At 44.7% G+C, this 22,240-nt stretch overlaps 1 protein-coding gene across 1 annotated transcript in view; it reads left to right on the forward strand.

The window, feature by feature from the left end:
- Positions 1-14,590, forward strand: part of chd7 (chromodomain helicase DNA binding protein 7) — a 61,264-nt gene extending 46,674 nt beyond the window's left edge. The window contains exons 26-41 of the mRNA XM_047588495.1: positions 1,507-1,596; positions 3,124-3,227; positions 4,747-4,876; positions 5,129-5,244; positions 5,663-6,083; positions 6,226-6,434; positions 6,594-7,580; positions 7,917-8,083; positions 8,914-9,168; positions 9,358-9,513; positions 9,622-9,855; positions 9,959-10,174; positions 10,333-10,473; positions 10,578-10,682; positions 10,841-11,021; positions 11,329-14,590. Coding sequence (XP_047444451.1) covers positions 1,507-1,596; positions 3,124-3,227; positions 4,747-4,876; positions 5,129-5,244; positions 5,663-6,083; positions 6,226-6,434; positions 6,594-7,580; positions 7,917-8,083; positions 8,914-9,168; positions 9,358-9,513; positions 9,622-9,855; positions 9,959-10,174; positions 10,333-10,473; positions 10,578-10,682; positions 10,841-11,021; positions 11,329-12,353 — 4,537 coding nt within the window. The 3' untranslated portion in view covers positions 12,354-14,590. The remainder of the gene's footprint in view (positions 1-1,506; positions 1,597-3,123; positions 3,228-4,746; positions 4,877-5,128; positions 5,245-5,662; positions 6,084-6,225; positions 6,435-6,593; positions 7,581-7,916; positions 8,084-8,913; positions 9,169-9,357; positions 9,514-9,621; positions 9,856-9,958; positions 10,175-10,332; positions 10,474-10,577; positions 10,683-10,840; positions 11,022-11,328) is intronic.
- Positions 14,591-22,240: the final 7,650 nt, after the last annotated feature.

Genomic DNA, 22,240 nt, shown 5'->3' on the forward strand with positions numbered 1-22,240 from the left:
GATGAATATGGATAGTGACTTTAAAACCAGGATACGGGGATAAAAGTGGCAGCTGTGCTGGTTTCTCCATCTTTGGTTTCCAACCATACATGTAACACAGGTTTTAACAGAAGCAGCAGTCTCCTCATCTTCCTCCTCACACATATACACACGCTGGCATTTGTCTGTGGTCAGCTCTCGCTCCTGTTGTCAGGGAGATATGCTTCCTTGCCCTCCAGGTTCAATTCCATAATTTTTTTTTTTTCTTCTTGAGGGAAGTTTATTTGTTTGTGTGTGTGTGTGTGTGTGTCTGGCTGGGTGCCAGGCCAGGTGCTAGGCAGGCAGACCTGTTGGAAGTGGGTGAAAGACACGCACAAACACAGACACACACACACACACTCACTTGGGGGTGATTATGTGGTGCCATCTGCTAGGCTGGAGCACAGCGTTGTGTGGCTAATCAGGCCTGGCACATTGATGGATGAGCACACATAGACTGCCAACAAACACACACTGCAACTTGTGATGCCATTGATGCACAAATACACACACTGCGGAATGAGTTGCAAATGGCTGTCTTTATACCCTCCCCCCTCTCTTCGTTGCCTCCAAACTTTCTCTTCCCTCCCTTCCAGCACAGCTCTCTCCGTTCAATGCTTCTCTCTTTTGCTCCTCCCCCTCATCTCCTCCCAGCCCCCGTCTCCTTTTCTGCCTCTTGCTCCAAACGCTGTTACTGGCATTAAATCCTGGTGACAAATCTGGTGACAAATGTTTACAGTGCAGCAGATCTCCCAGATAACAGTGTTTCCAGTGAGATCAAATCTGACTCTTTCACTTTGACTCAAATGATTAATTTTACCCAGGGAGATGCTTGAAGCAAATTCTGTAGCTGAACATTTGTCATTTATGTCTGAAGAAGACAGCCATTTTCTTGACAGCAGTAGGAGAAAATGCTAAAACACAGCAATGAGTTATTGTTTTTGCTAATAGTATTTCAGCAGCAGAAAACCTCAAGACATTTTCCATCAGCAGTTTAAGATCAAAATCTCAGATTTTTCCTTTACAGCACATTCTCCAATAAGTGTGAATAGTATTATCAAGGCTCCCTCTGGTAATGATTCATCTGATATCATATTCACTCAGAAAATTTCATTATACTGTTTTACAAAAAACTACTTAACTAAAATACAAGATTTCCAACATATTAATTAGGGTAGATAAATCATCAGAGGGAGACTGGACTGGTCGGTGTAATACACAGAGTATACAGATGCTAATAGCAAGAAAATCTGAAAAAGAAAAGCAGAAGATGCAACTAAATAATTACTAAAATAAATAATTGATCTAAAGAGGTCCTCTTTAGCTCTGGACACTTTGGACATTATTTTCTGACATTTAATAAGTCCTTGCTGTTTGCTCAGTGCAACGATATCCATAGATGAGTTGACACTGTTGTGTCCCTCGTTGTCCAAATTGAACAACTGTCCTGAAACCAGCTTCACTAACTTCTTTTTCTCCATTCCTTAGGGTGTTGCTAAGAGTGAGAATGCTGTATTACCTGCGGCAGGAAGTCATTGGCGACCAGGCCGAGCGTATCCTGGAAGGAGGCGACTCAAGGTTAGTAGATCCATGCTACATTTTATCTTTGTCATTATCTTCACACTTTACTCAGAATGAAGTGAATTTTTATTCATCCAATATTTTCATATGAGAGTATGGCAAATTGATATGAAATGTGAGGGGGGAAAACTCATCCATCTTTCCTAGAATACAAAATACAGTTGGAAAGGCAGTGAAAAGCCTTTATGTATTGGACGCATCATGAAAGTCGAGAGGCAGATATTTATATGAACGTGTGATGAATTATTACTAAAGCGTATTTCAGTCTGTTCTAGTGGCCTCTTTGGCAGAGTTCTTCCTATTCTGACAGACGCTACAGTTACTTTATCAGGGGAAAATGAGCTTTCTATCACAGTTTGACCCATTTAGAAGTTTTTTGACAAGCTATTGCCTGTTACGATATTATGCACGAGACCCCAGCGTAGTGGTATTGATGTGAAGCTCGGTTATGCTGCTCACCTTGACGGTTTCCTTCATCTCGTTCTGACAGCTCCTTCACTGCTCCCCTACTCCTCCGTATTTTTCTCTGTCACACTACACTTATCTTGCCATCTGTCCATCCCTCCCTCTTTGCAGTGCACTTTAGTCTCTCATCTCCCATCCCCCTCATCACCCTGACACCCAGATGTGAATGCATTTATAATGGGGAGCACGTGCACTCCATGTTGATCTTCCACAACCCCTCCCCTCTGTCCCTCCCCCCCTCAGTTCAGTGGCTACTGTGACATACCTCTGTGTGTTTGTGTGTGAGTGTGTTTGTGTGTGCGTGTGTGTGTGTGTGTGTGCGTGTGTGTGTGTGTGTCTCAGTGCATGCCAGACGTGAGCATACGGGCTGCCATCGTGCCAACATATGCCAGGGGGATTTAGCATGCCAGTCTTGGCGCGCACACATTTGTGTGTGTGTTGCCAAGGCCGGGCATGCTGCTGTTTGCAGAGATAAGGGACTGTTTCCCTGGTTTCTTGTCTCCTCCTGTCACCTTCTGTCTTTCTGCTTCCATTGTGTATTGTACCCTTTCTTTCCAAAACTAGCTAGGAACCCCATTTTCTTTCCATAATGGAGGAGTTTTATTTATTTTTATTTTTGTTTTGGTGCTATATTGAAACTAAGTCAGCCGTGACACTATAAGTAGTTTATTTATGTACTTAAATAAACCTGATATCTGGTTTATTTTTTTACTTAATGAATTTGTGAAATTTTAAACAATGAAAATATTTTGTGCAGAAAACACAGCCAGCATCTTTAAAATGGTGTACATACTCTCAGATTTTCATATTTTATTTGTTTGTTACATTAGCTAACAAATGTATTATTTTGTGCAGTGGCTCTCACTACACAGTTCATGTTATTTTCACCTTTGGCATTCAGTCTGTCAAATCACTGAGTTATTTCCAGATTGACCTTTCCGTGCCGGCGAGCAGTACTTCCTGTTTAGATCATTATTCCTTTTCCTTCTTTGCTTCAACTAGAGTACAAACTGTATAGTTTGATTATCAGTGATGAGACATTGTTTATGCCTGCCACAGTGTGCTGGACGTCTGGATTCCACAGCCCTTCCATGCTGAGGTCCCGGCTGACTGGTGGGACAGCGAGGCTGACAAATCTCTGCTCATCGGCGTCTTCAAACACGGTAACAGACACACAGCAGTATCCTCACACACTCACATGCGCATGCAGATCTCCAACTTCCAGCATGACAGGCAAAATACATATATCACACTACACACATGCAGATAACTTCAGACACAGTTTCCTCTATCGCAGTTTGCATCACGTAAGCATCACGCACGTTGTCGTCAAACTGGGTGAGCTAGTACGTGCAAACACATCTCACCCACTTCTGCTGCCACCAGTTGATTGGTGTTGCTATGGCAATAGCGGTATACAGCTGGCAGGCTCAGTGTGCTGTTTGGGGTGTGATTGATGGTTGGTTTCACCACTGGCTGCAAGCGAGTGTGTGCATGTGCGCACGCTCTGTGTTATAGGTGTTAATGTAATAAACAACGCTAACCTTAGTTTCAGTAACAAAGTCATTGCTCTCTGTTAACTGTGGAGCTGGTTATTTAGATAGTCAGCTATGAAAGCTGTATAATAATATAATATCTCAGTGACCCACCTTTGTGTGTGGACTGGGTGTCTGAATGAGAGTCCCAGAAAGGCAGAGTTTCATGTGTGTGCTGGGGATGGAGCCCTCATTCATAATGAGGCATAATTGTCATAATTTTTCCATCATTGCCACCTTCTATGATTCAATTAGGACACACACCCACACACAGGAATACAGAAGGGCTCACCCATAGTTAATCATAATCCTCATTCACAGGGGAGGCCCTTTGGGGCGGGGGGGCTAATACACACACTGAGCATTGTATGCAGACACACACACAGGCACACAAAACAATGCTACACACATGCAGCAGAAGAGTGATGCCCTATAAAGGCCCCAATGATTAACATTTGGCTGCAGGCACAGAGCTGTGTATGATGTTACCATGGCCTTCTTTCCTCTGCCCTTCTATCCATCTCCTGTCCTCCCCCCTCTTTTTATTCCTCTTCCCCCTTTGCTCTCTGCCTCTCCTTTTCCCCCCTTTCCCTCCATTCTCCTCTGTGTCTTCCTCTCTCCTTCTCGATGAGTCTCAGTAGGATCTGCACATTCTAATCTGTTCTGCCTGAATGCGTCTAACGGACAAACACATGCAGTTTCTCACACCCACTAGCTCACTTTCACAGACTTCATGACACACACACACACACACACACCTGCAGGCTCACTTACTCACATGCACATGCAGAACTGAGATGAGCGTACATACACTAACACACACACAGAGGCTGTCTGTCTTGTCAGCAGCTGGCTCCTGGGGTCTGCCCTTCTGCTGCTGTTTTTGTCTATTCCTTCATTTAATATGGATGCTGTGTGTCTGACTGTGTGTGTGTGTGGACTGTGTAGCGTACCGTCTGTCTCATTGTAAGGCAGAAAGCACAACTTTTTTCATCCTTCCATGAGTTTGCCTTTAGCTGGGTGTGTGTTGCCTAATAATCATATATGATATATGTACTGGTTGCTGATGGAAGTTCAGTTTGTAGCTTTCTACATCTGCAGGCATGGATTTAATACGTCTGTATGGCTCATCTTTCTTTCTCTTCAGGCTATGAGAAGTACAACTCTATGCGTGCCGACCCCGCCCTGTGTTTCTTGGAGCGCGTGGGCATGCCAGACGCCAAAGCTATCGCTGCTGAGCAGAGGGGCTCTGACATGATGGCAGATGGTGTTGAGGGGTAAGAGAGCAGGCTTCACTGACCTAAAAGCACCTCATTACTCTCAAGTCTTAGTATTATCTTTTTTTATTTTTTTATTATTTTTTTTCCAGTTTTACACCCCATTTCTGTAATGGGTAACGTAGTTATGCTTTTTTCACTAACTTTCTCCCAGGAGTGATAAAGATTTAAAGATGGATTTAAATTTAACTCAGGAAAATGCTGTGGTTATCCAGTTTTTCCAAAAGCTAAATTCCCTGCTTTTCTTTACAGGGAAGATGAGGATCCAGAGTACAAGCCACTGCGCATGCCTTTTAAAGATGACATGGACGACTTCACCAACTCTCCGCTGGATGACAAAGATGATACAGTGGAGGGTGAGAATGAAGGTAAAGTTCGACTTCATTGGATGTATCTAAAAGCAGTGTTACCAAAACCTTTAGGAAAAGCATAAAATGATCAGGTTGTGCGTCAGAAGTCTAAAATATGGAGCAAAACAAAGAAGACAAGCGTATCAAAACTGGCCAGCCAAAGTTTTGTAGGTGATGAGCTATCTGAGACTGAAATGAAAAATGTCAGGTGATTCTTGTCTCATCAAACAACTCTAAATGTTAGTGCTAGTAAACAAGTGCTAGTTGAAATGTCGGGAAAGTCCAAAAAAATTCAAGATGAAGTCAAATAAGCTGACACTACTGTTTACTGTATGATTTTGTAATAGTTTGTGCATCAGCACCACAACGCAAAAGTAGGACAAATGTTAACATTGTAACACTGATGATCGCATCACTTTTCCCTCCTTCTCTGTAGCTAAATCTGGCGAAAATGGTCAAAGTGCGTCTGCCGTGGGTGGAACTTCAGGCTCCAATGAGCGGCTCTATTGGCCAGCAGCCTCTGCGCTGACGGCCCGTCTGCGTCGCCTTATCACGGCCTACCAGCGCTCCAACCGACGAGAGCAGCTCCGCCAGGAGGCACTCAACCGACCTGATGGTCGCCGCCGTCGACGCAGGGAGTTCCTGCCTTCCATCGCCATGGTTACTGACACAGGCGGAGGAGCAACTTACATCCAAGATGGAACGGGGGTGTTCATGACAGAAGGAAGTCCGTATCTGGCTAAAGGAGGTGCTTACTTTGCCAAAGGTGGACAGTTCATGGCAGAGGCGTCACCAGTGATGAACGCCAGCTCTCTGATGACTGATGGATCCATGTACTACAAGGAGAGAAGACAAAGGTAGCGTTTTATTTAATACATATAGGGTTGGTAATCTATAAGAAGATTTCATGAAAATACCACCTTCACAAATAAACACCCTCTGCAAGTATCAAAGTGAATTACTTTTTAAATCTATTTCCTTTTTTTTTCCCCCTCATAGATGGACGCGTCGTGAGGAGGCGGATTTCTATCGAGTTGTGTCCACTTTTGGAGTGGTCTTGGATACCCAGCGTCAGAAATTTGATTGGTCACAGTTCAGGGCTTTTGCACGACTGGACAAAAAAACAGATGAGAGCTTGGAGAAATATTACTACTCCTTCATTGCCATGTGTAAACGGGTCTGCAGAATGCAAGTCAAGACTGATACAGGTAAGAGGAAACATGAAGTACATTTCTTGAAGTTCCTGTTTGTGAAGAAGTCAACTATACATCGTTATTCGTTGTGCAGCTATTAAATAACCAAAATAACAACTTTGGGGAAAACTTGATACATGTAACTTACTTGAGACTGCCCCTCTTCTTCAACAGAGCTGCCAGACCCGACCTTGATCATTGACCCCATCACAGAGGAGCGTGCCTCTCGCACCTTGTACCGCATTGAGTTGCTCCGCCGCATCCGAGAGCAGGTTCTTCCCAATCCACTGCTCTCTGAGCGCCTCAAGCTCTGCCAACCCTCCCCAGACCTCCCAGAGTGGTGGGAATGTGGACGCCATGACCGAGATCTCCTTCTGGGTGCCTCTAAGCATGGTGTGAGCCGTACAGATTATCACATCTTAAACGACCCCACCTTAGCCTTTCTGGAGGCCCACCAACGCTTCACGAGTCAGAGAGGGGCCGGTGTCAACACTGCAGCCCCAGGAGAGCTCACCAAAGGTGGGATGGCAGCGGCAGAATCTACCTCTGCTCCTCTTCTCACCCCCACAGAACTGGCAAGCGCTGCCGCTGCTGCCGAAATTGCTCTTAATGCAGCTAAAGAGGAGGAAGGAGAAGGGAAGGCAGATATCGAGGCAAAAATAGAGGGAGAAGATGTCAAAGTCATTCCATGTACCAAGACTGAAACTCCTGATGAACAGAAGGAAAATGAAGGGGAGGTAACAGAAGGGAAAGACGAGGCTGCCGCTTCCCCAAGGATGGAGGTAAAGAAAGAAGAGACCCAGCCAAACGTCAGCAAAGACGAACAGGAGGCACAGAAGGAGCAGCAGTGTGGAGAAGACTGCAAGACTTTGAAGACTGAAAATGACCAAAAGAAAGACGTGACAGAAGAGAAAAGCAGCTTGAGTCCTGCTGACTCTCTCAGTGACCAGAAGGAGACAACCACCGACCTCCCAGAACATTCCAGCTCCTCTCCTAAATCACAGCCAGGTCACAAGACTGCAGAGGGAGACGGCGAGGAAAGGGAAAACCCAGAGTCTCCTAAATCTCCCAAGTCTGCTGACACTGAGAAGAGCCCAGAGGAGGAAGAGGAGGAGAGGATGGATGAAGATGACAAGTCAGAGAAATCTTCTCAAGCTGAAGGTATGGGAGGAGTTTCTATCTATCATTGATCTCAAATCAAATCGTGTGAACTTTTAAATGTAACCTCAATACGAATGCCTTTCTTTGATTGTACGTTTGTGTATAATAATGTCTTTTGTTAACTAGTTTATTTCTCCTGGTTGTCAGCCCCCATTACTGATGACCCCACACTGGGTCACAGGCCTATTTCTGGTGTTTCCCCTCATGACTCGTCAGTGTTTTAATGAGCCCAAGTTCCAGGGGCGAGAGAATAAAATGAGTTTGCATCCCCTGATAACAGTTTGGAAGCTGTTTTTAATTAAGAGTTGCAACGTGACTTTCATTCTCTCCACATAGCGAGTGCGGCATCAGAGCAGAAGAACTTTGATGAGGAGAGCATCGCGTCTCTGAGCACATCAGCCAGAGACGAAACCAGAGATGGGTTCTGTCCTGACGACCTGCCAGAATCATCTGCACTGCAGGCCTTACAGGACCGTGCCTATGCGTTCTCTTTCTGGCCTAAGGTGAGTCTTGCATGATAGTCAGCACAGACAAGTAATGTCAGTGGGGGTTAGAATTGCGCCTCACATGTTAAATTCAGCAATGTGTATTTCAGCAACAGTCATGGCGTATGTACCGTACAGAAGCTGTGCTTTGCTACAGCCAGACTGATGACAAACATACAGGTTCTCTTGTTCTAGCTGAACCCGTTTCTGTTTTCATTCTTCTCTTGTAACAAACTGAATTAAGATCTTCATATCAAATGCTTACTGGGAAGAGGAGGATTATGCCTTACGGTATTTGAATTACCGTAACTCACCGATGGCCAAAATTCAAAGTGCGGCTGAACACTGGGAAGATGAACTTTCTGGAGAACACTGCTGCCATTACCGCAATGACGATGATCAAGTTAGTTATACCCATGAGATGTCATGAAGATCTTCCAGACAAAAGCACAACTTACCCAGTGTTCAGCCACACTTTTGTCAACAGCACAAACTATTGTGAGTTACGGTAATTCAGATACCATGTGCTTTAAGGGATCGCCAACAATCTGCTCAGTTTTAAAGGGTCAATGTTTTAAAAACCTGTTTAAGTTTTGCAGGAAGTGTTTACACTCTGCTAGCTCAGTGGAGATCATAAAAACAGCAGAATTGATTAGAAACAATTGGTGACGAGTGTTTTACATTAAAGACTGCAGCAGCTCTCTTTAACGGCAGAAGCATGGGGCGTGATGTTCAGTTTGCAACACATCAACACAAAATTCATTGTTTGAGAATCTTACCATGCGCAGAAAGCAAGACTGTCTGAGGAGCTGCCAGAGCATTTCATCACCTCTGTCCATTGTCTCCAGGATCGAGTGATGATCAACAGGATGGATAACATCTGCGAGGCAGTCCTGAAGGGCAAGTGGCCTGTCAACAGACGCCACGTCTTTGACTTCCCCAGCAACTTGTTGCCAGGGCATGGCTCCGCGGCAGCCACAGCGGCCGCTGCCATGACAACCGAGAGCCCACTGCAGAGGCGGAGCCTGGTTGAGCTGACGATGGCCGGCATCCACACGCCATACAGTGGGAGCGAAGACAAAACACTATCACCACAGGTTCACGTAAGTTTTAACATAACACCCTTCAAGTTCAGTTTTCCAGAGTTAGTTAGTTAGTTGTTAACGCTGAAAAGTTACACTCAGTGTCACAAGTCTCCTTCTAGTGTTCTGATTTTGGAAATACAGCTAATAACATCAGTGCTCCTAGGTGAGATGCAATTGAAAGTGGTAACTGTTGACTTGCTGTTACAGGAGGATGTGCCTCGACAGAGGAGGAGAAGGAGGAGAAAGATTGAGATAGAGGCGGAGAGGGCAGCCAAGAGACGTAACCTGATGGAGATGGTGGCTCAGCTGAGAGAGAGCCACGCTGCTGCTGAGACGCAAAGCCAGGCTATAGACCTTACCAAGGTGCTCACATTAATGCACTCAACCTGTTTAGTTCGTTAGATTTACAAAGGGAATTTGCCAAGCAACTTAAAATACTTATTTACTGACCTGACCTGTCCCACACTTCAGGGTATGCATCATCACCACAAGGCCTCTCCTTCATTAGCCGGCTTCCCAACTACCCTGGTGACAAACCCCTCCCTCAAAGCCCAAATGGAGTTGCTGCAGCAAGCGAAGCACTCCGGACACAGAGCCAACGGGTCCCTGGATGCTGACCTGCCCACCATGAGGAGGAGGAGGGGCCGCAGGAAAAACGTGGAGGGCCTGGAGCTGCTGTTTATGGGCAACAAGAGAGCAGGAGGGGTAGGCAACGTGGCAGTCAAATTGTTTGTGTTATACAGGCAGATGTTCATTGCGTATGCAAATCTACATCATCTTAATATTCCCCTCCTTGACTCATTGTCAGGATGATGCCGATGGGTCGAAGGTTTCACGTGGGGAGGGGGTGCAGGATACTGCCCGTGCCCACAGACCCCACGCTGTGCCAGAGCAGAGCCCCAGTGCCAGACCTCTTGCCTCTGGCAGTCTGGAGGAGGAAGATGCAGCAGTTTCCAACAAGGAGCTGGGAGAGTGGCTGAGGCAGCACCCGACATACACCATGGACATGGCTGGATTCACACCAGTAAGTTGTTCATCTTCTCCTTCATTTGTTTGAGTGTGTACTGCTTAAGCTCGTGGTTATCACTTAATGTTTTCCTGTTGCATGTCTACCCTTTTCCTGCCAGTCTGTAAGCTTCAAGGTTTCACACCTATCTCTTTTATTTTTTTTTTTTTTTACAGAAGAGTGAGGAACTGCTGCTGTCTCAGTTCTCTAAGCCCAAGCAGAAGCGCCATCGCTGTCGAAACCCCAACAAAATCGACATTAACACCCTGACTGGGGATGAGAGAGTGCCTGTGGTCAACAGACGAAATGGACGCAAGGTGGGTTGATAGACCGACTTTGAATTGATATGTATTGAAAATGTCTATTTTCTATGCAGATACATTTCCGGAGAGGAACTCACTTCTTTCTTCTTGCTCCTCAGATGGGTGGAGCTATGGCTCCACCAATGAAGGACCTTCCCAGGTGGTTACTGGAGAACCCAGAGTTTTCTATTGCCCCTGATTGGACAGACATTGTCAAACAGTCGGTTAGTAACCATGTCAAAGCCTACGTTTGAACATTTACAACTTGCTTATTAAGTTCCCATCTCCTGTAAAAAGTTCATTGGTTTCTTATGGCCCTCTGGGCCCAGCCTTCCCAAAATAGTCAGCTCTAAGTTCTAAGCTGTTGTTTCCCCCCATCCAGGGTTTCCTGCCAGAAGCCATGTTTGACCGCCTTCTGACCGGCCCTGTTGTCAGAGAGGAGGGTGTCCGTCGCCGGGGACGAAGGCCCAAATCAGAGATAGTCAAGGCAGCTGCAGCTGCTCAGGCAGCAGCAGCAGCTCAGGCTGCTCAGGCATCACTGGCTTCAGCCGCTTCATCTGCAGGTACAACCCACTGCCACACTGATCAGACAGGCCCAGTCATAAAAATAAACATTCATACTGGACAGATTACATTACACTTACTGGTGTACTCTTAAATACTATATACCAGTAGCTGAAGACACAAGCATGTGAATTCAGTGACATCAGAGTCTGTGCTTCATTAACACTAAAACTACACATGAACATATCATAGCTAGTGTCACACAGTCTGAGCAAGAAATATGACCATTTGACTTCATAGCAGTCTTTATGTTGTGTAGAATTGGGTTGAGCTCCATTTTAACCTTGCGTGTGTGTGTGTCTGCAGGAGGCATCAACCCTCTGCTACTGAACAGTCTGTTTGGAGGGATGGACCTATCTTCTCTCCAGAGCCTCCAGTCTCTCCAGTTGGCCGCTGGTCTGATGGCCTTCCCTCATCCCACTGACCCCAAGCAGGCTGCTGCCAACGCTGCCGCTGCCTCCATGCTGCCCCTCATGCTGCCAGGCATGGGAGGCCTGCCCAACATGGCTGCCGCCCTCCCCAACATGTTCAGCCTTGGTGGGCTCTTTGGTGGAAACCTGGCGACAGCTGCTGCTGCCTCCACAGCTGCCTCCGCCTCAGTAGGTAACACCAACGGAACGATGGAGGGAGAGGGAGAGGGAGAGGGAGGAGACGGGGACGAGGCCGCGACAACGAAGAGGAAGAGAGAGGAAAAAGAAGAGGAAGAAGACGGTGATGAGGCGAGAGAGGATGAAGAGGCTGAGGGAAATGAGGAAAGTGTGAAGAAAACAAAGAAGAAGAAGAAGATGGAGAAATCACCTAATGATGTCACTGCAGCCTCTCAGATCCCAGCTGCTGATTCATCAGCTGAGACATCCATCAACGGCGACGCTGCCGCCCTGCTGGCGGCTGCTGGCATGTCCACCAATTCGCTGGCGTTCAACCCTTTCCTCCTCTCCACCATGGCCCCCGGTCTCCTCTACCCCTCCATGTTCCTACCTCCTGGGCTCGCGGGGCTGAGCCTGCCAGGCTTCCCCACCGCCTCCACCCTGGCCGAGCTGCAGAGCGCCATGGCTGGAGCGCTGGGGGGGAACACCGTGACCCCAAACCCCCCGAGAGACGAGGAGGACAAGAAAGGGGGGCTGAAATCTACAGGAGAGGAGGAGGAGGAGGAGGAGGACGAAGAGGAGGAGGACGAAGAGGGAGCAGACAGTGACTTGGCTGAGGAGAAGGAGGGGGGAGTAGAGGGGGAGACGAGGGGCGAGGCTGAGGATTCTGCTCTCGAGGAGGACGGAGGGGTTGGAGAGGAGGAGGCAGGAGCAGCATCTCCTCAAAAGGACACAAGTGTCTGAAATAAAACACAAAACTGACTGGCCTTAGACATTTCCTCACCTCTGACCTCTCCCTCTTGTCCCCCTCACCACGTTTACACGCCTCCACCAGAAATATCCAAACTATTATAAACCCTTTTTTTTCTTTGCGTTGTTGTTGATGATTTCTCTTTAACGCTTTGTTGTTTATTTTTTTGGCCAGGTATATTTACTATGCGTCAGAGAGGACGAGGTGTGCGTGTGTTAAGTTAAATCTCTCTGATCGATAGTGTAGTCAGGGAAAATTCTCACAGCTGCTCGCTCAGAGCTCAGCTCTTCTTCAAAGACTTTGTTTCTTTCTCTTCTATCTGGTTGGCCTGTGTGCACTGTGAACGGTGCACATACACTTTTGTCACCCACAATCCCTCAAATAGGACTTCAAGTTTCCAGTAGTGCTATTATTATTATTATTGTTATTATTATTATTGCTGCTTTCAGCTCTCAGATCTTCTATTTTTAGTTTTTCCTTCTTCTGGACTGTTTTGTTGTTGGCAGCATCTCAGTAAAACAAGAAGAAATGCCCGTTGCTTGTTTTAAGACCAGTTCTCAAAAGAAAAATAAGCCGCATTACAGCTTACCTGGCTGTCTGTCTGACAAAGCTGCTGCAAAAGGAATTGTTGGTAATGGAGTTGGTTGAGCTGCTCTGTCTCGGGGCAGATTGTTTTTAGTTCTCACATATCAGACCAGGTAGATTCTGAGGAGGAAAATGAAACCAGACTGGCCTAAAATTCAGTCTCACACACTGACTACCACACACACATCAATACATACTTGATCATGTTGTGCACACACACAACCACACACACACACACACATTCAGGTGTTCACCACTACACACACTAACTGCTTCTGTCATGTGACTGTTTCTGGGAGGACTCGTCCCTGCAGCTGTTTTCCGCTACATGTATGTGTGTGCTTGTGTGCACACTGAACCAATACTGTTAAACCCAGTCCCACACTGAAGTCTCGAGTCTTTCCACTGCCACATCTGAATCCTGTCTCTGTTTTCGAGGCGGCTAGTTTTGGTGGGGGGGTGGCAGGCGGGCTGGGTCTGCCACCCATCAGGCCTTCTGATTGGTCCACCTCACACTGCCAAAACCAGACGTGCTTGTTCAGAGCTTTCTGTGAATAGATTTGGAGCGGCGATCCACACAGGGATGTGTGATGTTTCAGGTTTATTCTTTAAAGGGGGCACGTGAAATGGTTGAATTTTCCCGGTTGCTGCCACAGTAAAATCTTTTTTTTTTTTTTTAATATTATTTTCTTTTTCTCTTTCCTTCACATCCCGGTAGTTCCAGACCAAGTGCTGCTCCCTGGTGACCTTCTCTTTAAAGACTGTTGCTCTAGTCACACACACTGACACCAGACCTGGCCAGAACAGGACTGAGACACATTTTCTTTATGAAGAACTCTGGTCACTGAGTAAGTTTTAAATACTTGAAAAGCACAAGCTGTGCTTGATTTGTTTCCATTCCCCGAGGCCAGTTCAAGTGTTTGAGATAAATCAAGTGCTGCAAGTGGTTCAAATATTTGAAAGTACATTCAAACACATACATACACGCACACACTGTGGCCAGGTCTTATTAACATTTGCTATCACAGCCAGCCCAGCAGACAGAGAGAGAGAGAAAGAGAGAGAGAGAGAGAGAAGTGGGTTGTAGGGGTAGAGATCAGTTTAGGCTCCCTGAAGACACCTTCCCCATCAAAGGTCCTCTTTCTCCTCTCATGCTGAGACAGCAATAACCAAGGCAGCTTTTGAATGTTCCAACATCACTCTCCCAACACACACACACACACACACACACACACACACACACACACACTATATGAATAACCACAAGTGTCGTATGATATAAAACAAAACTAAAACTGTAAATGATGACAAATAAGTACTGCAATCAATTTTGTCTCACTCTGTTCCTGTTGATGCACTGGTGTTAAAGAGTTAAAATAATCAGGTACCTTTATTACTTAGCTACTTTTCTTGAAAAAAAATGGACTTTTTGTTACTTTTAGCCAGCAAGCTGAAGAGCATTACCTCAAAATTCTTATCTAGCCTTGAAGTTTACAGACATACCATGTAAATGTTTTTTTTTTCTCTTTTTTTGGTGTGTGTCTTTTTGTTGTTGTTTTTTTTTTTTTTTTTTGAAACATCATGTATGATGAATTGTAGCTATGATGCTTTTAATAAAAGTGAATCATATTCGCCTAGGAAACCAGTCCTCAGTCTGAGTCTCATTATTTGCTTGACTCCACTTTGCACTTTAAAGGGCCCACATGGATTTCTTTCTGAACGGTCACTGTTTACGTGCAGTGCTACATTTCCAAGGCACTCTGAGTGAGAACAGATAAACAAACTCAACAAAGTCGATTGGTTGATGTCAGCTTTTAGCATGCTTGGAGTTGTCTTCATCCTTGCCTTTGTTCACACATTGTTGTTTGCTTGCATATTCAACAGGAACTGCGTACGATGCACTTCAAACCCATATTCTTTGAAACTCTACTAAAAATCAAAAGCTCAAACCTCAAGTCTTTTATTTAATTCTCCACTTAAACCCTTTTAAACCAGTCAAACCATCAAAATATACAAACTGAAACATTTCTGAAAACATGTCATTATGATTTAACTGTAGATTAAGGAGTGAAATGCCCAATTTCCTACATTTAAGCTTAAATCTCCAATATGATATACAGATTAGAAAGACTTCATCTGAGCTGATGCAAGCGTTGATCCTTTTGTGAATGACAGCCATTGTAAATTGCAGTTCTGAAGGAGTAATTTATTACTGTCTATTTATATAGACACCTCATTTTATCAGACTGACGAAAGGAAAGCAAAATTTTTAGAGCATAGTTGTGCACTGAATCTTTCGTAGAAACAGGAGAACACTTATTGGAGCCTTTGTACTCATATACTGTACTGTACTCTAGGGGTGGATTGTGTTGACAGTGTCAGACCAGTACTGACCTAGGACTCACTCTCATCTCAATTTATATTTGCCCCCATGAAGCACATGTCTGTTTCCACATAAATTCCATACATAATACACTATATTGCCAGAAGTGTTCGCTCACCTGCCTTTACACACATATGGGTCATTCCAACAAAGTTGAGATCATGGAATTGTCCAAAATCTCTTGGGATGCTGATGCATTCACAATTCCTTCCACTGGAACTAAGGGGCCAAGGCCCAGCTCCTGAAAAGCAATCCCACACCATAATCCCACATCCACCAAACTTCACACTTGATTCAGTGCAGTCAGGCAAGTACCGTCCTCCTGGCAACCACCAAACCCAGATTCATCCATCAGATTGCAAGATGGAGAAGTGTGATTCATCAGTCCACTGCTCAGTCATGAAAAGCCGTTCCGTGGAGTTCTCTGTGCTCTGTTCTTGAGCTAATCTGAAGTTTGGAGGTCTGTAGCAACTGACTGTGCTGACCTCTGCACACTATGCGCCTCTATGCGTCACTATGCCGCTCAGATCCCAGCTGCTGATTCATCAGCTGAGACATCCATCAACAGTGACGTATGTATATAAAAGCAGTCTGCATGACTAGGTGCTTGATTTTATACACCTGTTGCCATGGAAGTGATTGGAACACCTGAAGTCAGTTATTTGGATGGGTGAGCAAATGCTTTTGGCAATATGGTCTATGTGAAAGGAAAAAAATGGTGGCTTTCCACAGCCTACTGTGTGTTACAGGCATCTGCAGCGGCCCCTAGAGGCCCCACTGGTCATACCACGTAACTGCAGCTGAGCAGAGAGTGTTTTGAATAAACCAAAGTATTTGGTTAGATGTGGAGGCTGTGGACATAGAACAATATGCAGAAATTGTCTGCATTAAAGAGGAAAACAATGGGAGTTGAACTAACATTTCAGGTGAAGTGGAGGTAAAACAAGATGAGCTGCTGGACTCTTGCTGTACGAGAGTGTGAGGTTGTGTGTGTGCATCACTCCAGTCAGACGTCAGAAGTGGCCTCTCTCCCACTGGAGCTGCTGACAAACACAAACTGACAGCTAGACGTGTCTGTGTGTGTGTGTGAGAGAGAGAGAGTGTAAATGGACAATGTACTTGTAGACTATCTTTCTGAGAACCAGTTTAAGTTTTATACCATCAGACTGAGGACATTTGTGCAAAGTGAAGACATTATGGCCGGTCCTTACTTTGCTGTTTTGAAGGTTAAAACTTAGTTTTAGGGTAAAGGTTACAATTAGGTTAGGGTTAGGGTTAGGGTTAGGCATTTAGTTGAGAGGGTTAGGGTTAGGGTTAGAGTAAGGGGCTGGGGAATGCATCATGCTAATAAGTGTCCTCACAAAGATGGCCATACAAACATGTTGTGCTTTACACTTGAAGACATGTAGAGATGTCAGTGTACATCCTCCATATTCTGAGTGCTTTCAAGCTGTTATCAGACTCATAATGCCTGACTCATATAATATTTAGTGCACTTACATGAAACACATCTTGCCAATTAACCAAAAAAACAGAGGCCTGCTAACATGCTGATAGCATGCTCTCAACAGCGTGAAGCATGTTTCTGAAAGCATGAACTGACAAACAAACAAACCATCACGGTACTATGGGGATCAACAAATGCATTAGGATCTGTTATGTTGGAAACACAAATGTCCAAAATAAGGAAGTCATGGGCCGGGCATCCACTGACCATCCACAGCCCTAATGCTAACATGTCATCAGACAATGATGGGTCAATGCACCGCCAAGGGATTTCTCCACCAGGTTCAACAAAGTGACTAGACGTCAGTAACTGTCACTGTCACAGTCCACTCAGCATAAGGCTGTGTTCCTGAGACTGTCTCAGTGGGCAGAGTGGGTTGTCTTTAAACCAGAACCGTAGTGGTTCAATGCCATGTCTATGTGCTGCATGCCAACATGTCCTTGAGCAAGATACTAAACCGTAGTCGTGTGAATGAATATATTTATGAATAATTTGCTTGATGCGCTACTGTGGCTACCAGCAGGTAGAAAAGAGCTATGTAGATAAAAGACCATTTAACATTCCATGGAGTTCTGACTTGAGCCACTAGGGCAATTTGCAGCAGTACTACTGACATCACCCAGATTGTTCCTGGCTGCTGTGTGTGGACTTTCCAGACCACAGTGCACCTGTGCCCAGCTTTAAGACTCTGTGGGTGGATAGTGAGACGCTCCTAAGTGTTTGAGTTTACGTCCCTCCTTCAGTGGACAAGGCAAAAGCATGAGACAAGATCCACAACTCTGCTGCTATGCAACAGTTCAAACAACCGGATCAATTTGGACACTGTTTGCCCACAATTTTTGTAAATTTGTTCATAATGATAATACTGTGCATATTTTGCTTACACCATTTTTTTGTTTTATTTTATTAGATTCCACTCTCCTCCTCCTCCCTGTGAACACACATAAACCCAGGTTCTTTTTCAGTGTAAATAGAGGTCAAATAAGCCGCCCAGACATTTTCCTTGATCAGACCGGTACACGGTGTTCCCGACTTTGGCACTAACTTCTCCAGTTGCTCTAACATGCGTAATATGCCTCAGCCTGGAGAAGTCCGTGAATTACGTGAAATGGCCTGTGATTGGTGGAAAAAATACCGTTATGAGGTGATTTTTTATAAAGCCTGTAAAGTGTTCTCTCAAAACACTTGAATTACAATTTGCTTACAGACTATAATTTGGACAAAATTACACCATAAATACATGACATACCCTGCCTTTAATCTTAATTTATTTTATCTTTCTTGTACTTGTGTTTATAAAGAGTGTTTTTTTTATGTGCAACTAGGCTACTGTGGCCAAGCAAGATACTTTACACTGTAAATAATGCAGTGCAATCTGAATGGGTTCCCATGCTTTTATTAAATATTAGGTAATAGTGATGACAGATGAGCATGAGCCAAGTGATTGCTCTTCCTGTATATTAAGTCATACTGTTGAAATGTAAATGTCTGTTTAGTCAGTTGTGTGGGTCATCTTAGACATCATAGCAATATTTGCCTCCTGAGAGATTTGGTACAGGAACCTCCACCCATTTGTTTTTCTCCATCCAACCTGGAATGTGATCTGTGCTAGGAATATTATTTTTGGATCAGTCTGAACAACGAGTAACAACTAATACCAAACATTAATATAAGAAATCTTTCAGCCATCAAATTATTATAGATTACAGACTGGTCCTTTTATTGTTCACATGTCACACTGTGATTTCTAACTGAGTGCCTGTTTTCATGAGATGGTGACAACTCTATTGCATCAAAAAGGTGACTGCAGCCTGGACCATTGAGTGTCCTCTAATAAATAGCGAACACAAGTGTGTGTGAGGGTGTGTTTACTCTAGCAGACAGTACAGTGAGGTGGTGTGTGTGTGTGTGTGTGTGTATGGAATGGGCTGGTGGATTTCACGTCCCACTTCCTCCAGCAAGGCGATTAGGCCAGACGTCTGTCTCTCTCTGTCTCACACACACCGAATCACCAACTCACCATGCACTCACCATTGTGTCTCAGCTTGAGAACCGTCGTCATCTTCTGTCCATTAATACAAGCTGTCCACTATAACTGTAGACTTGAAAGTCACTAGCTCATTGAAGCTGTGGTGAAGTGATTGTATGTGTGTGCTTTCCTCGCTTTACTTCAAAGAACAGAGGGAAACAGCTGAGGAAATCCCCACTCCTAACAACGACTTCGGAGGGATCATCAGTCAGATGCTGCTTTGCTGCCGTCATGGCTCTGTCTCTGCCTACACCACTGCCATGCCAGCCTCTCTCCTGCCAGCTGACTTGGAATGAAAATGCCCAGATTAGTAAATATCCAGCCTTATTGTCCAACATACTGTAATTCATGTTGATGATAATCTAGATATCAGCGAAAAACAATCCACATTAAAGGTCATGGATGAGAAACGGCTTTTGGAAATTATAAAAACAACCCTGATAATTCTGTAAAGATCCAGTATTTCAGTAGAAGCTTCACATGAGAGGATCTAATGAAACATGCTCTCAAGGAAATGTTAGACCCCTTCATGGCCTACATTACTGTGACGTCTCGATGTTAGCTGGAGATAAAACAGAGGGAAGCTTGAGGTGAACACTGTCACTGTCAACCATGAAAATGTCGTCTTGCTGTAGTTTTTGGTGCCAAAACCGAAAAATCAAAAACAATAACATGAAGTTTTATCACATACCAGTCGTAGACAACTTTGGCTTGGTTTGGCTTTGGTAATCAGAAAGGACTTGAGTGAGACAATCAGCAACGTGCACACTTCATATCAGGTCAGATTAATATGTAATGCATCATCAGTTTCAACCTGGAAAACATTTTGAGTTAGAATAAATTGTGACTGAAATTACGTTAGGATTAAGTTAATCCTTATTAAGGGGATTCCTGTTGCACATTAATACTAATGCTAACCACTAAGTAACTCAACGAGTCAACTTTTTAAAATAATAACACGATCTCAGGGAGTGAGTGTATTAGTATATTGTTTAAAATATGCGTTTTCTTCGTCCATTCTTGCCAAAACAGCCCATTGAAATACGCTAACAGGCGTTTACAGGCTATGGTGTTTAAGATGTTCTGCCACTAGTTAAGCCCCACTCCTCAGAAAACTTCACATTGTTTACAAACCATGAAGGGGTCTACTTAGACTACAGGTCTATCCACTCAGGTGCTACCAGGCTGTGACAATAACAAAGGTCTCTGTTACCTGATTGTAAATGTTCCACCTATGTTCCTGTCAGTGCACGAATGTCAGCTCATCTGACGTGTCTTTGCCAAAATCCTGGATCCTGGAAGTCATGACTGAAAAAAAAAAAAAAGACATTGACATGACACAAAAATCATTGGAAACTTTACTTTAATTTCGAGATCACAAAAGAGCTTTTCCACAATGACTGAAAGCTGAGCTGGATGTGAGAGCTCTTCGGGGGTTGCTATCTCCCATTAACACCTCGATGGGAGTGTCTGGTTGAAGGATAGCAACGTCGCTGAGTTTCAATGCTTTTTTGCTGCGATGTTTTTTGTTTGTTTTTTTATGCATTTTTAGTGGTCATGGTAATTTGTCCCACGCTGCTGGGAGTCTTTGAAAGGGAGTGGCGAGGACAGGTACTCAGTTGGCTGCGATCAGTAAACTCATGGCTAGATGCCCCTGTGAGTCCATAAGTCCTGTAAAACTGGTCAAATCACCAGCAAATGTAACATGAGGCAGACAATGATTAAAATATATTCACTTCAAAAAGCCGTTCAGTCATTGGAAGCTCTGCCCTCCCCTCCTCACCCCTTTCATCTCTGTTACTGTGTGTGTGTGTGTGTGTGTGTGTGTGTGTGTGTGTGTGTGTCCTGTCCAGATGAATCTCCCTCTACTCGGCTGGATGTGTCACTTCCTGCTCTCCGCGGTTGTCATGGAGAGGCCAGAGCTCCAGCGATAAAGAGCCATCTGCCGTCGGCATGACCACCTACAGCCTAGCCACCGTCACAGCAACTGTGATTGATAGCCCCCAGAGAGTGACAGAGAGAGGGAGAGAGGATGGATGGATGGATAGATAGATAGATAGAGAGAGAGAGAGAGAGAGCGAGAAGATGATAAAAAAGAGAGAGGAGAGTGAAGTGAGGAAAGGATGAGGATGGAGGAGGAGGGAAAGAAATGAGGAAGACAGAGAGGGTGTGAGAGAGGAGGAGAGAGAGGAGGAGAGATGGGAAACGGAAGGAGGTGGAGGGGGAGGAGGGGAGGGAGGGAGAAAGAGACAGGTCCAGATGTCCTCCTGTTTGCTGTGGGGTTTTAAGACTCTCTCTCCCTCTCTCTCTCTCTCTCTCTCTCTCTCTCTGTTTCCAAGGGAGACAAATGGTGGAAACGTGACATTGAGAGCCAGTGCATCAATTGCCTGTACACACACACACACACACACACACACACACAGAACATAATGGCATTCATTCAAACTCACTTCCTCCTCCGGTTGAGAGGAGGATGTCTGTGTCTGACATACAGTAATGAGAGTTTGGTACGACAAATAAACTCTTTATTTGGGATTTGACACGTCTCGACATGTGCTGTTCTGAGTTCAGCTCTGACAGAGCGGTGTGTGCAGAGGACAGTTTGCGTATGTAGCTGCTGTTCCTCCCCGTCACCACTGGAGGTGTGTGAAACTAATACATCACTTTTGTAAAGAGCCCCATTATTCTTTTTTAGAGCATTTTCTTCTGTGTACTGAAGTCAGCCTTGGCCCACTTGTGCTAGGACCACTACTTACACATTATAAATACCCTTATTTCCTTGGGCAATATTATTAGGAAACATGGTATAGACTTCTATTGCTATGCTGATGAAACCCAGCTATACTTATCCATGAAACCAGACGAAAGTACTCAACTGCAGCATGACTTAAAGACATAAAGGCTTGAAAAACCTGTAATTTTCTACTCTTAAATTCAGACAAACAGAAGTCATTGTATTTGGCCCTAAACATCTAATCACCTAGTTTCTTTGGAGGATGTTACCTCAGCCTCCAGTACTACTGAGAAAACCCTTGTTGTTATATGTGATGAGGATATCTTCTCTAATTCTCACATAAAGCGCATGTCTCAGTGTGATGCAGAAAAACATTGAGGCATTTGTGTTTTCCAGACTGCATTATTGTATTTCATTACAGTCTGGCTGTTCACATAGCTCTTCCTCCAATTGATTCAAAATGCCGCAGCAAGAGCACTGACGGGAATTAGCAAGAGAGGTCATATTACTCCAGTTTTAGCTTCTCTTCATTGGCTCCCTTTAAAATCTAGAATCCTACTCCTTACATACAAGGCCCTTAAAGGTCTAGCTCCATTGTAGAATGGGAGGTAGAGCCTTCAGCTGCCAGGTCTGTGGAACCTG

The sequence above is a fragment of the Mugil cephalus genome, chromosome 7 (assembly GCF_022458985.1).
Source record: "Mugil cephalus isolate CIBA_MC_2020 chromosome 7, CIBA_Mcephalus_1.1, whole genome shotgun sequence".
Classification (NCBI taxonomy): Eukaryota; Metazoa; Chordata; class Actinopteri; order Mugiliformes; family Mugilidae; genus Mugil; species Mugil cephalus.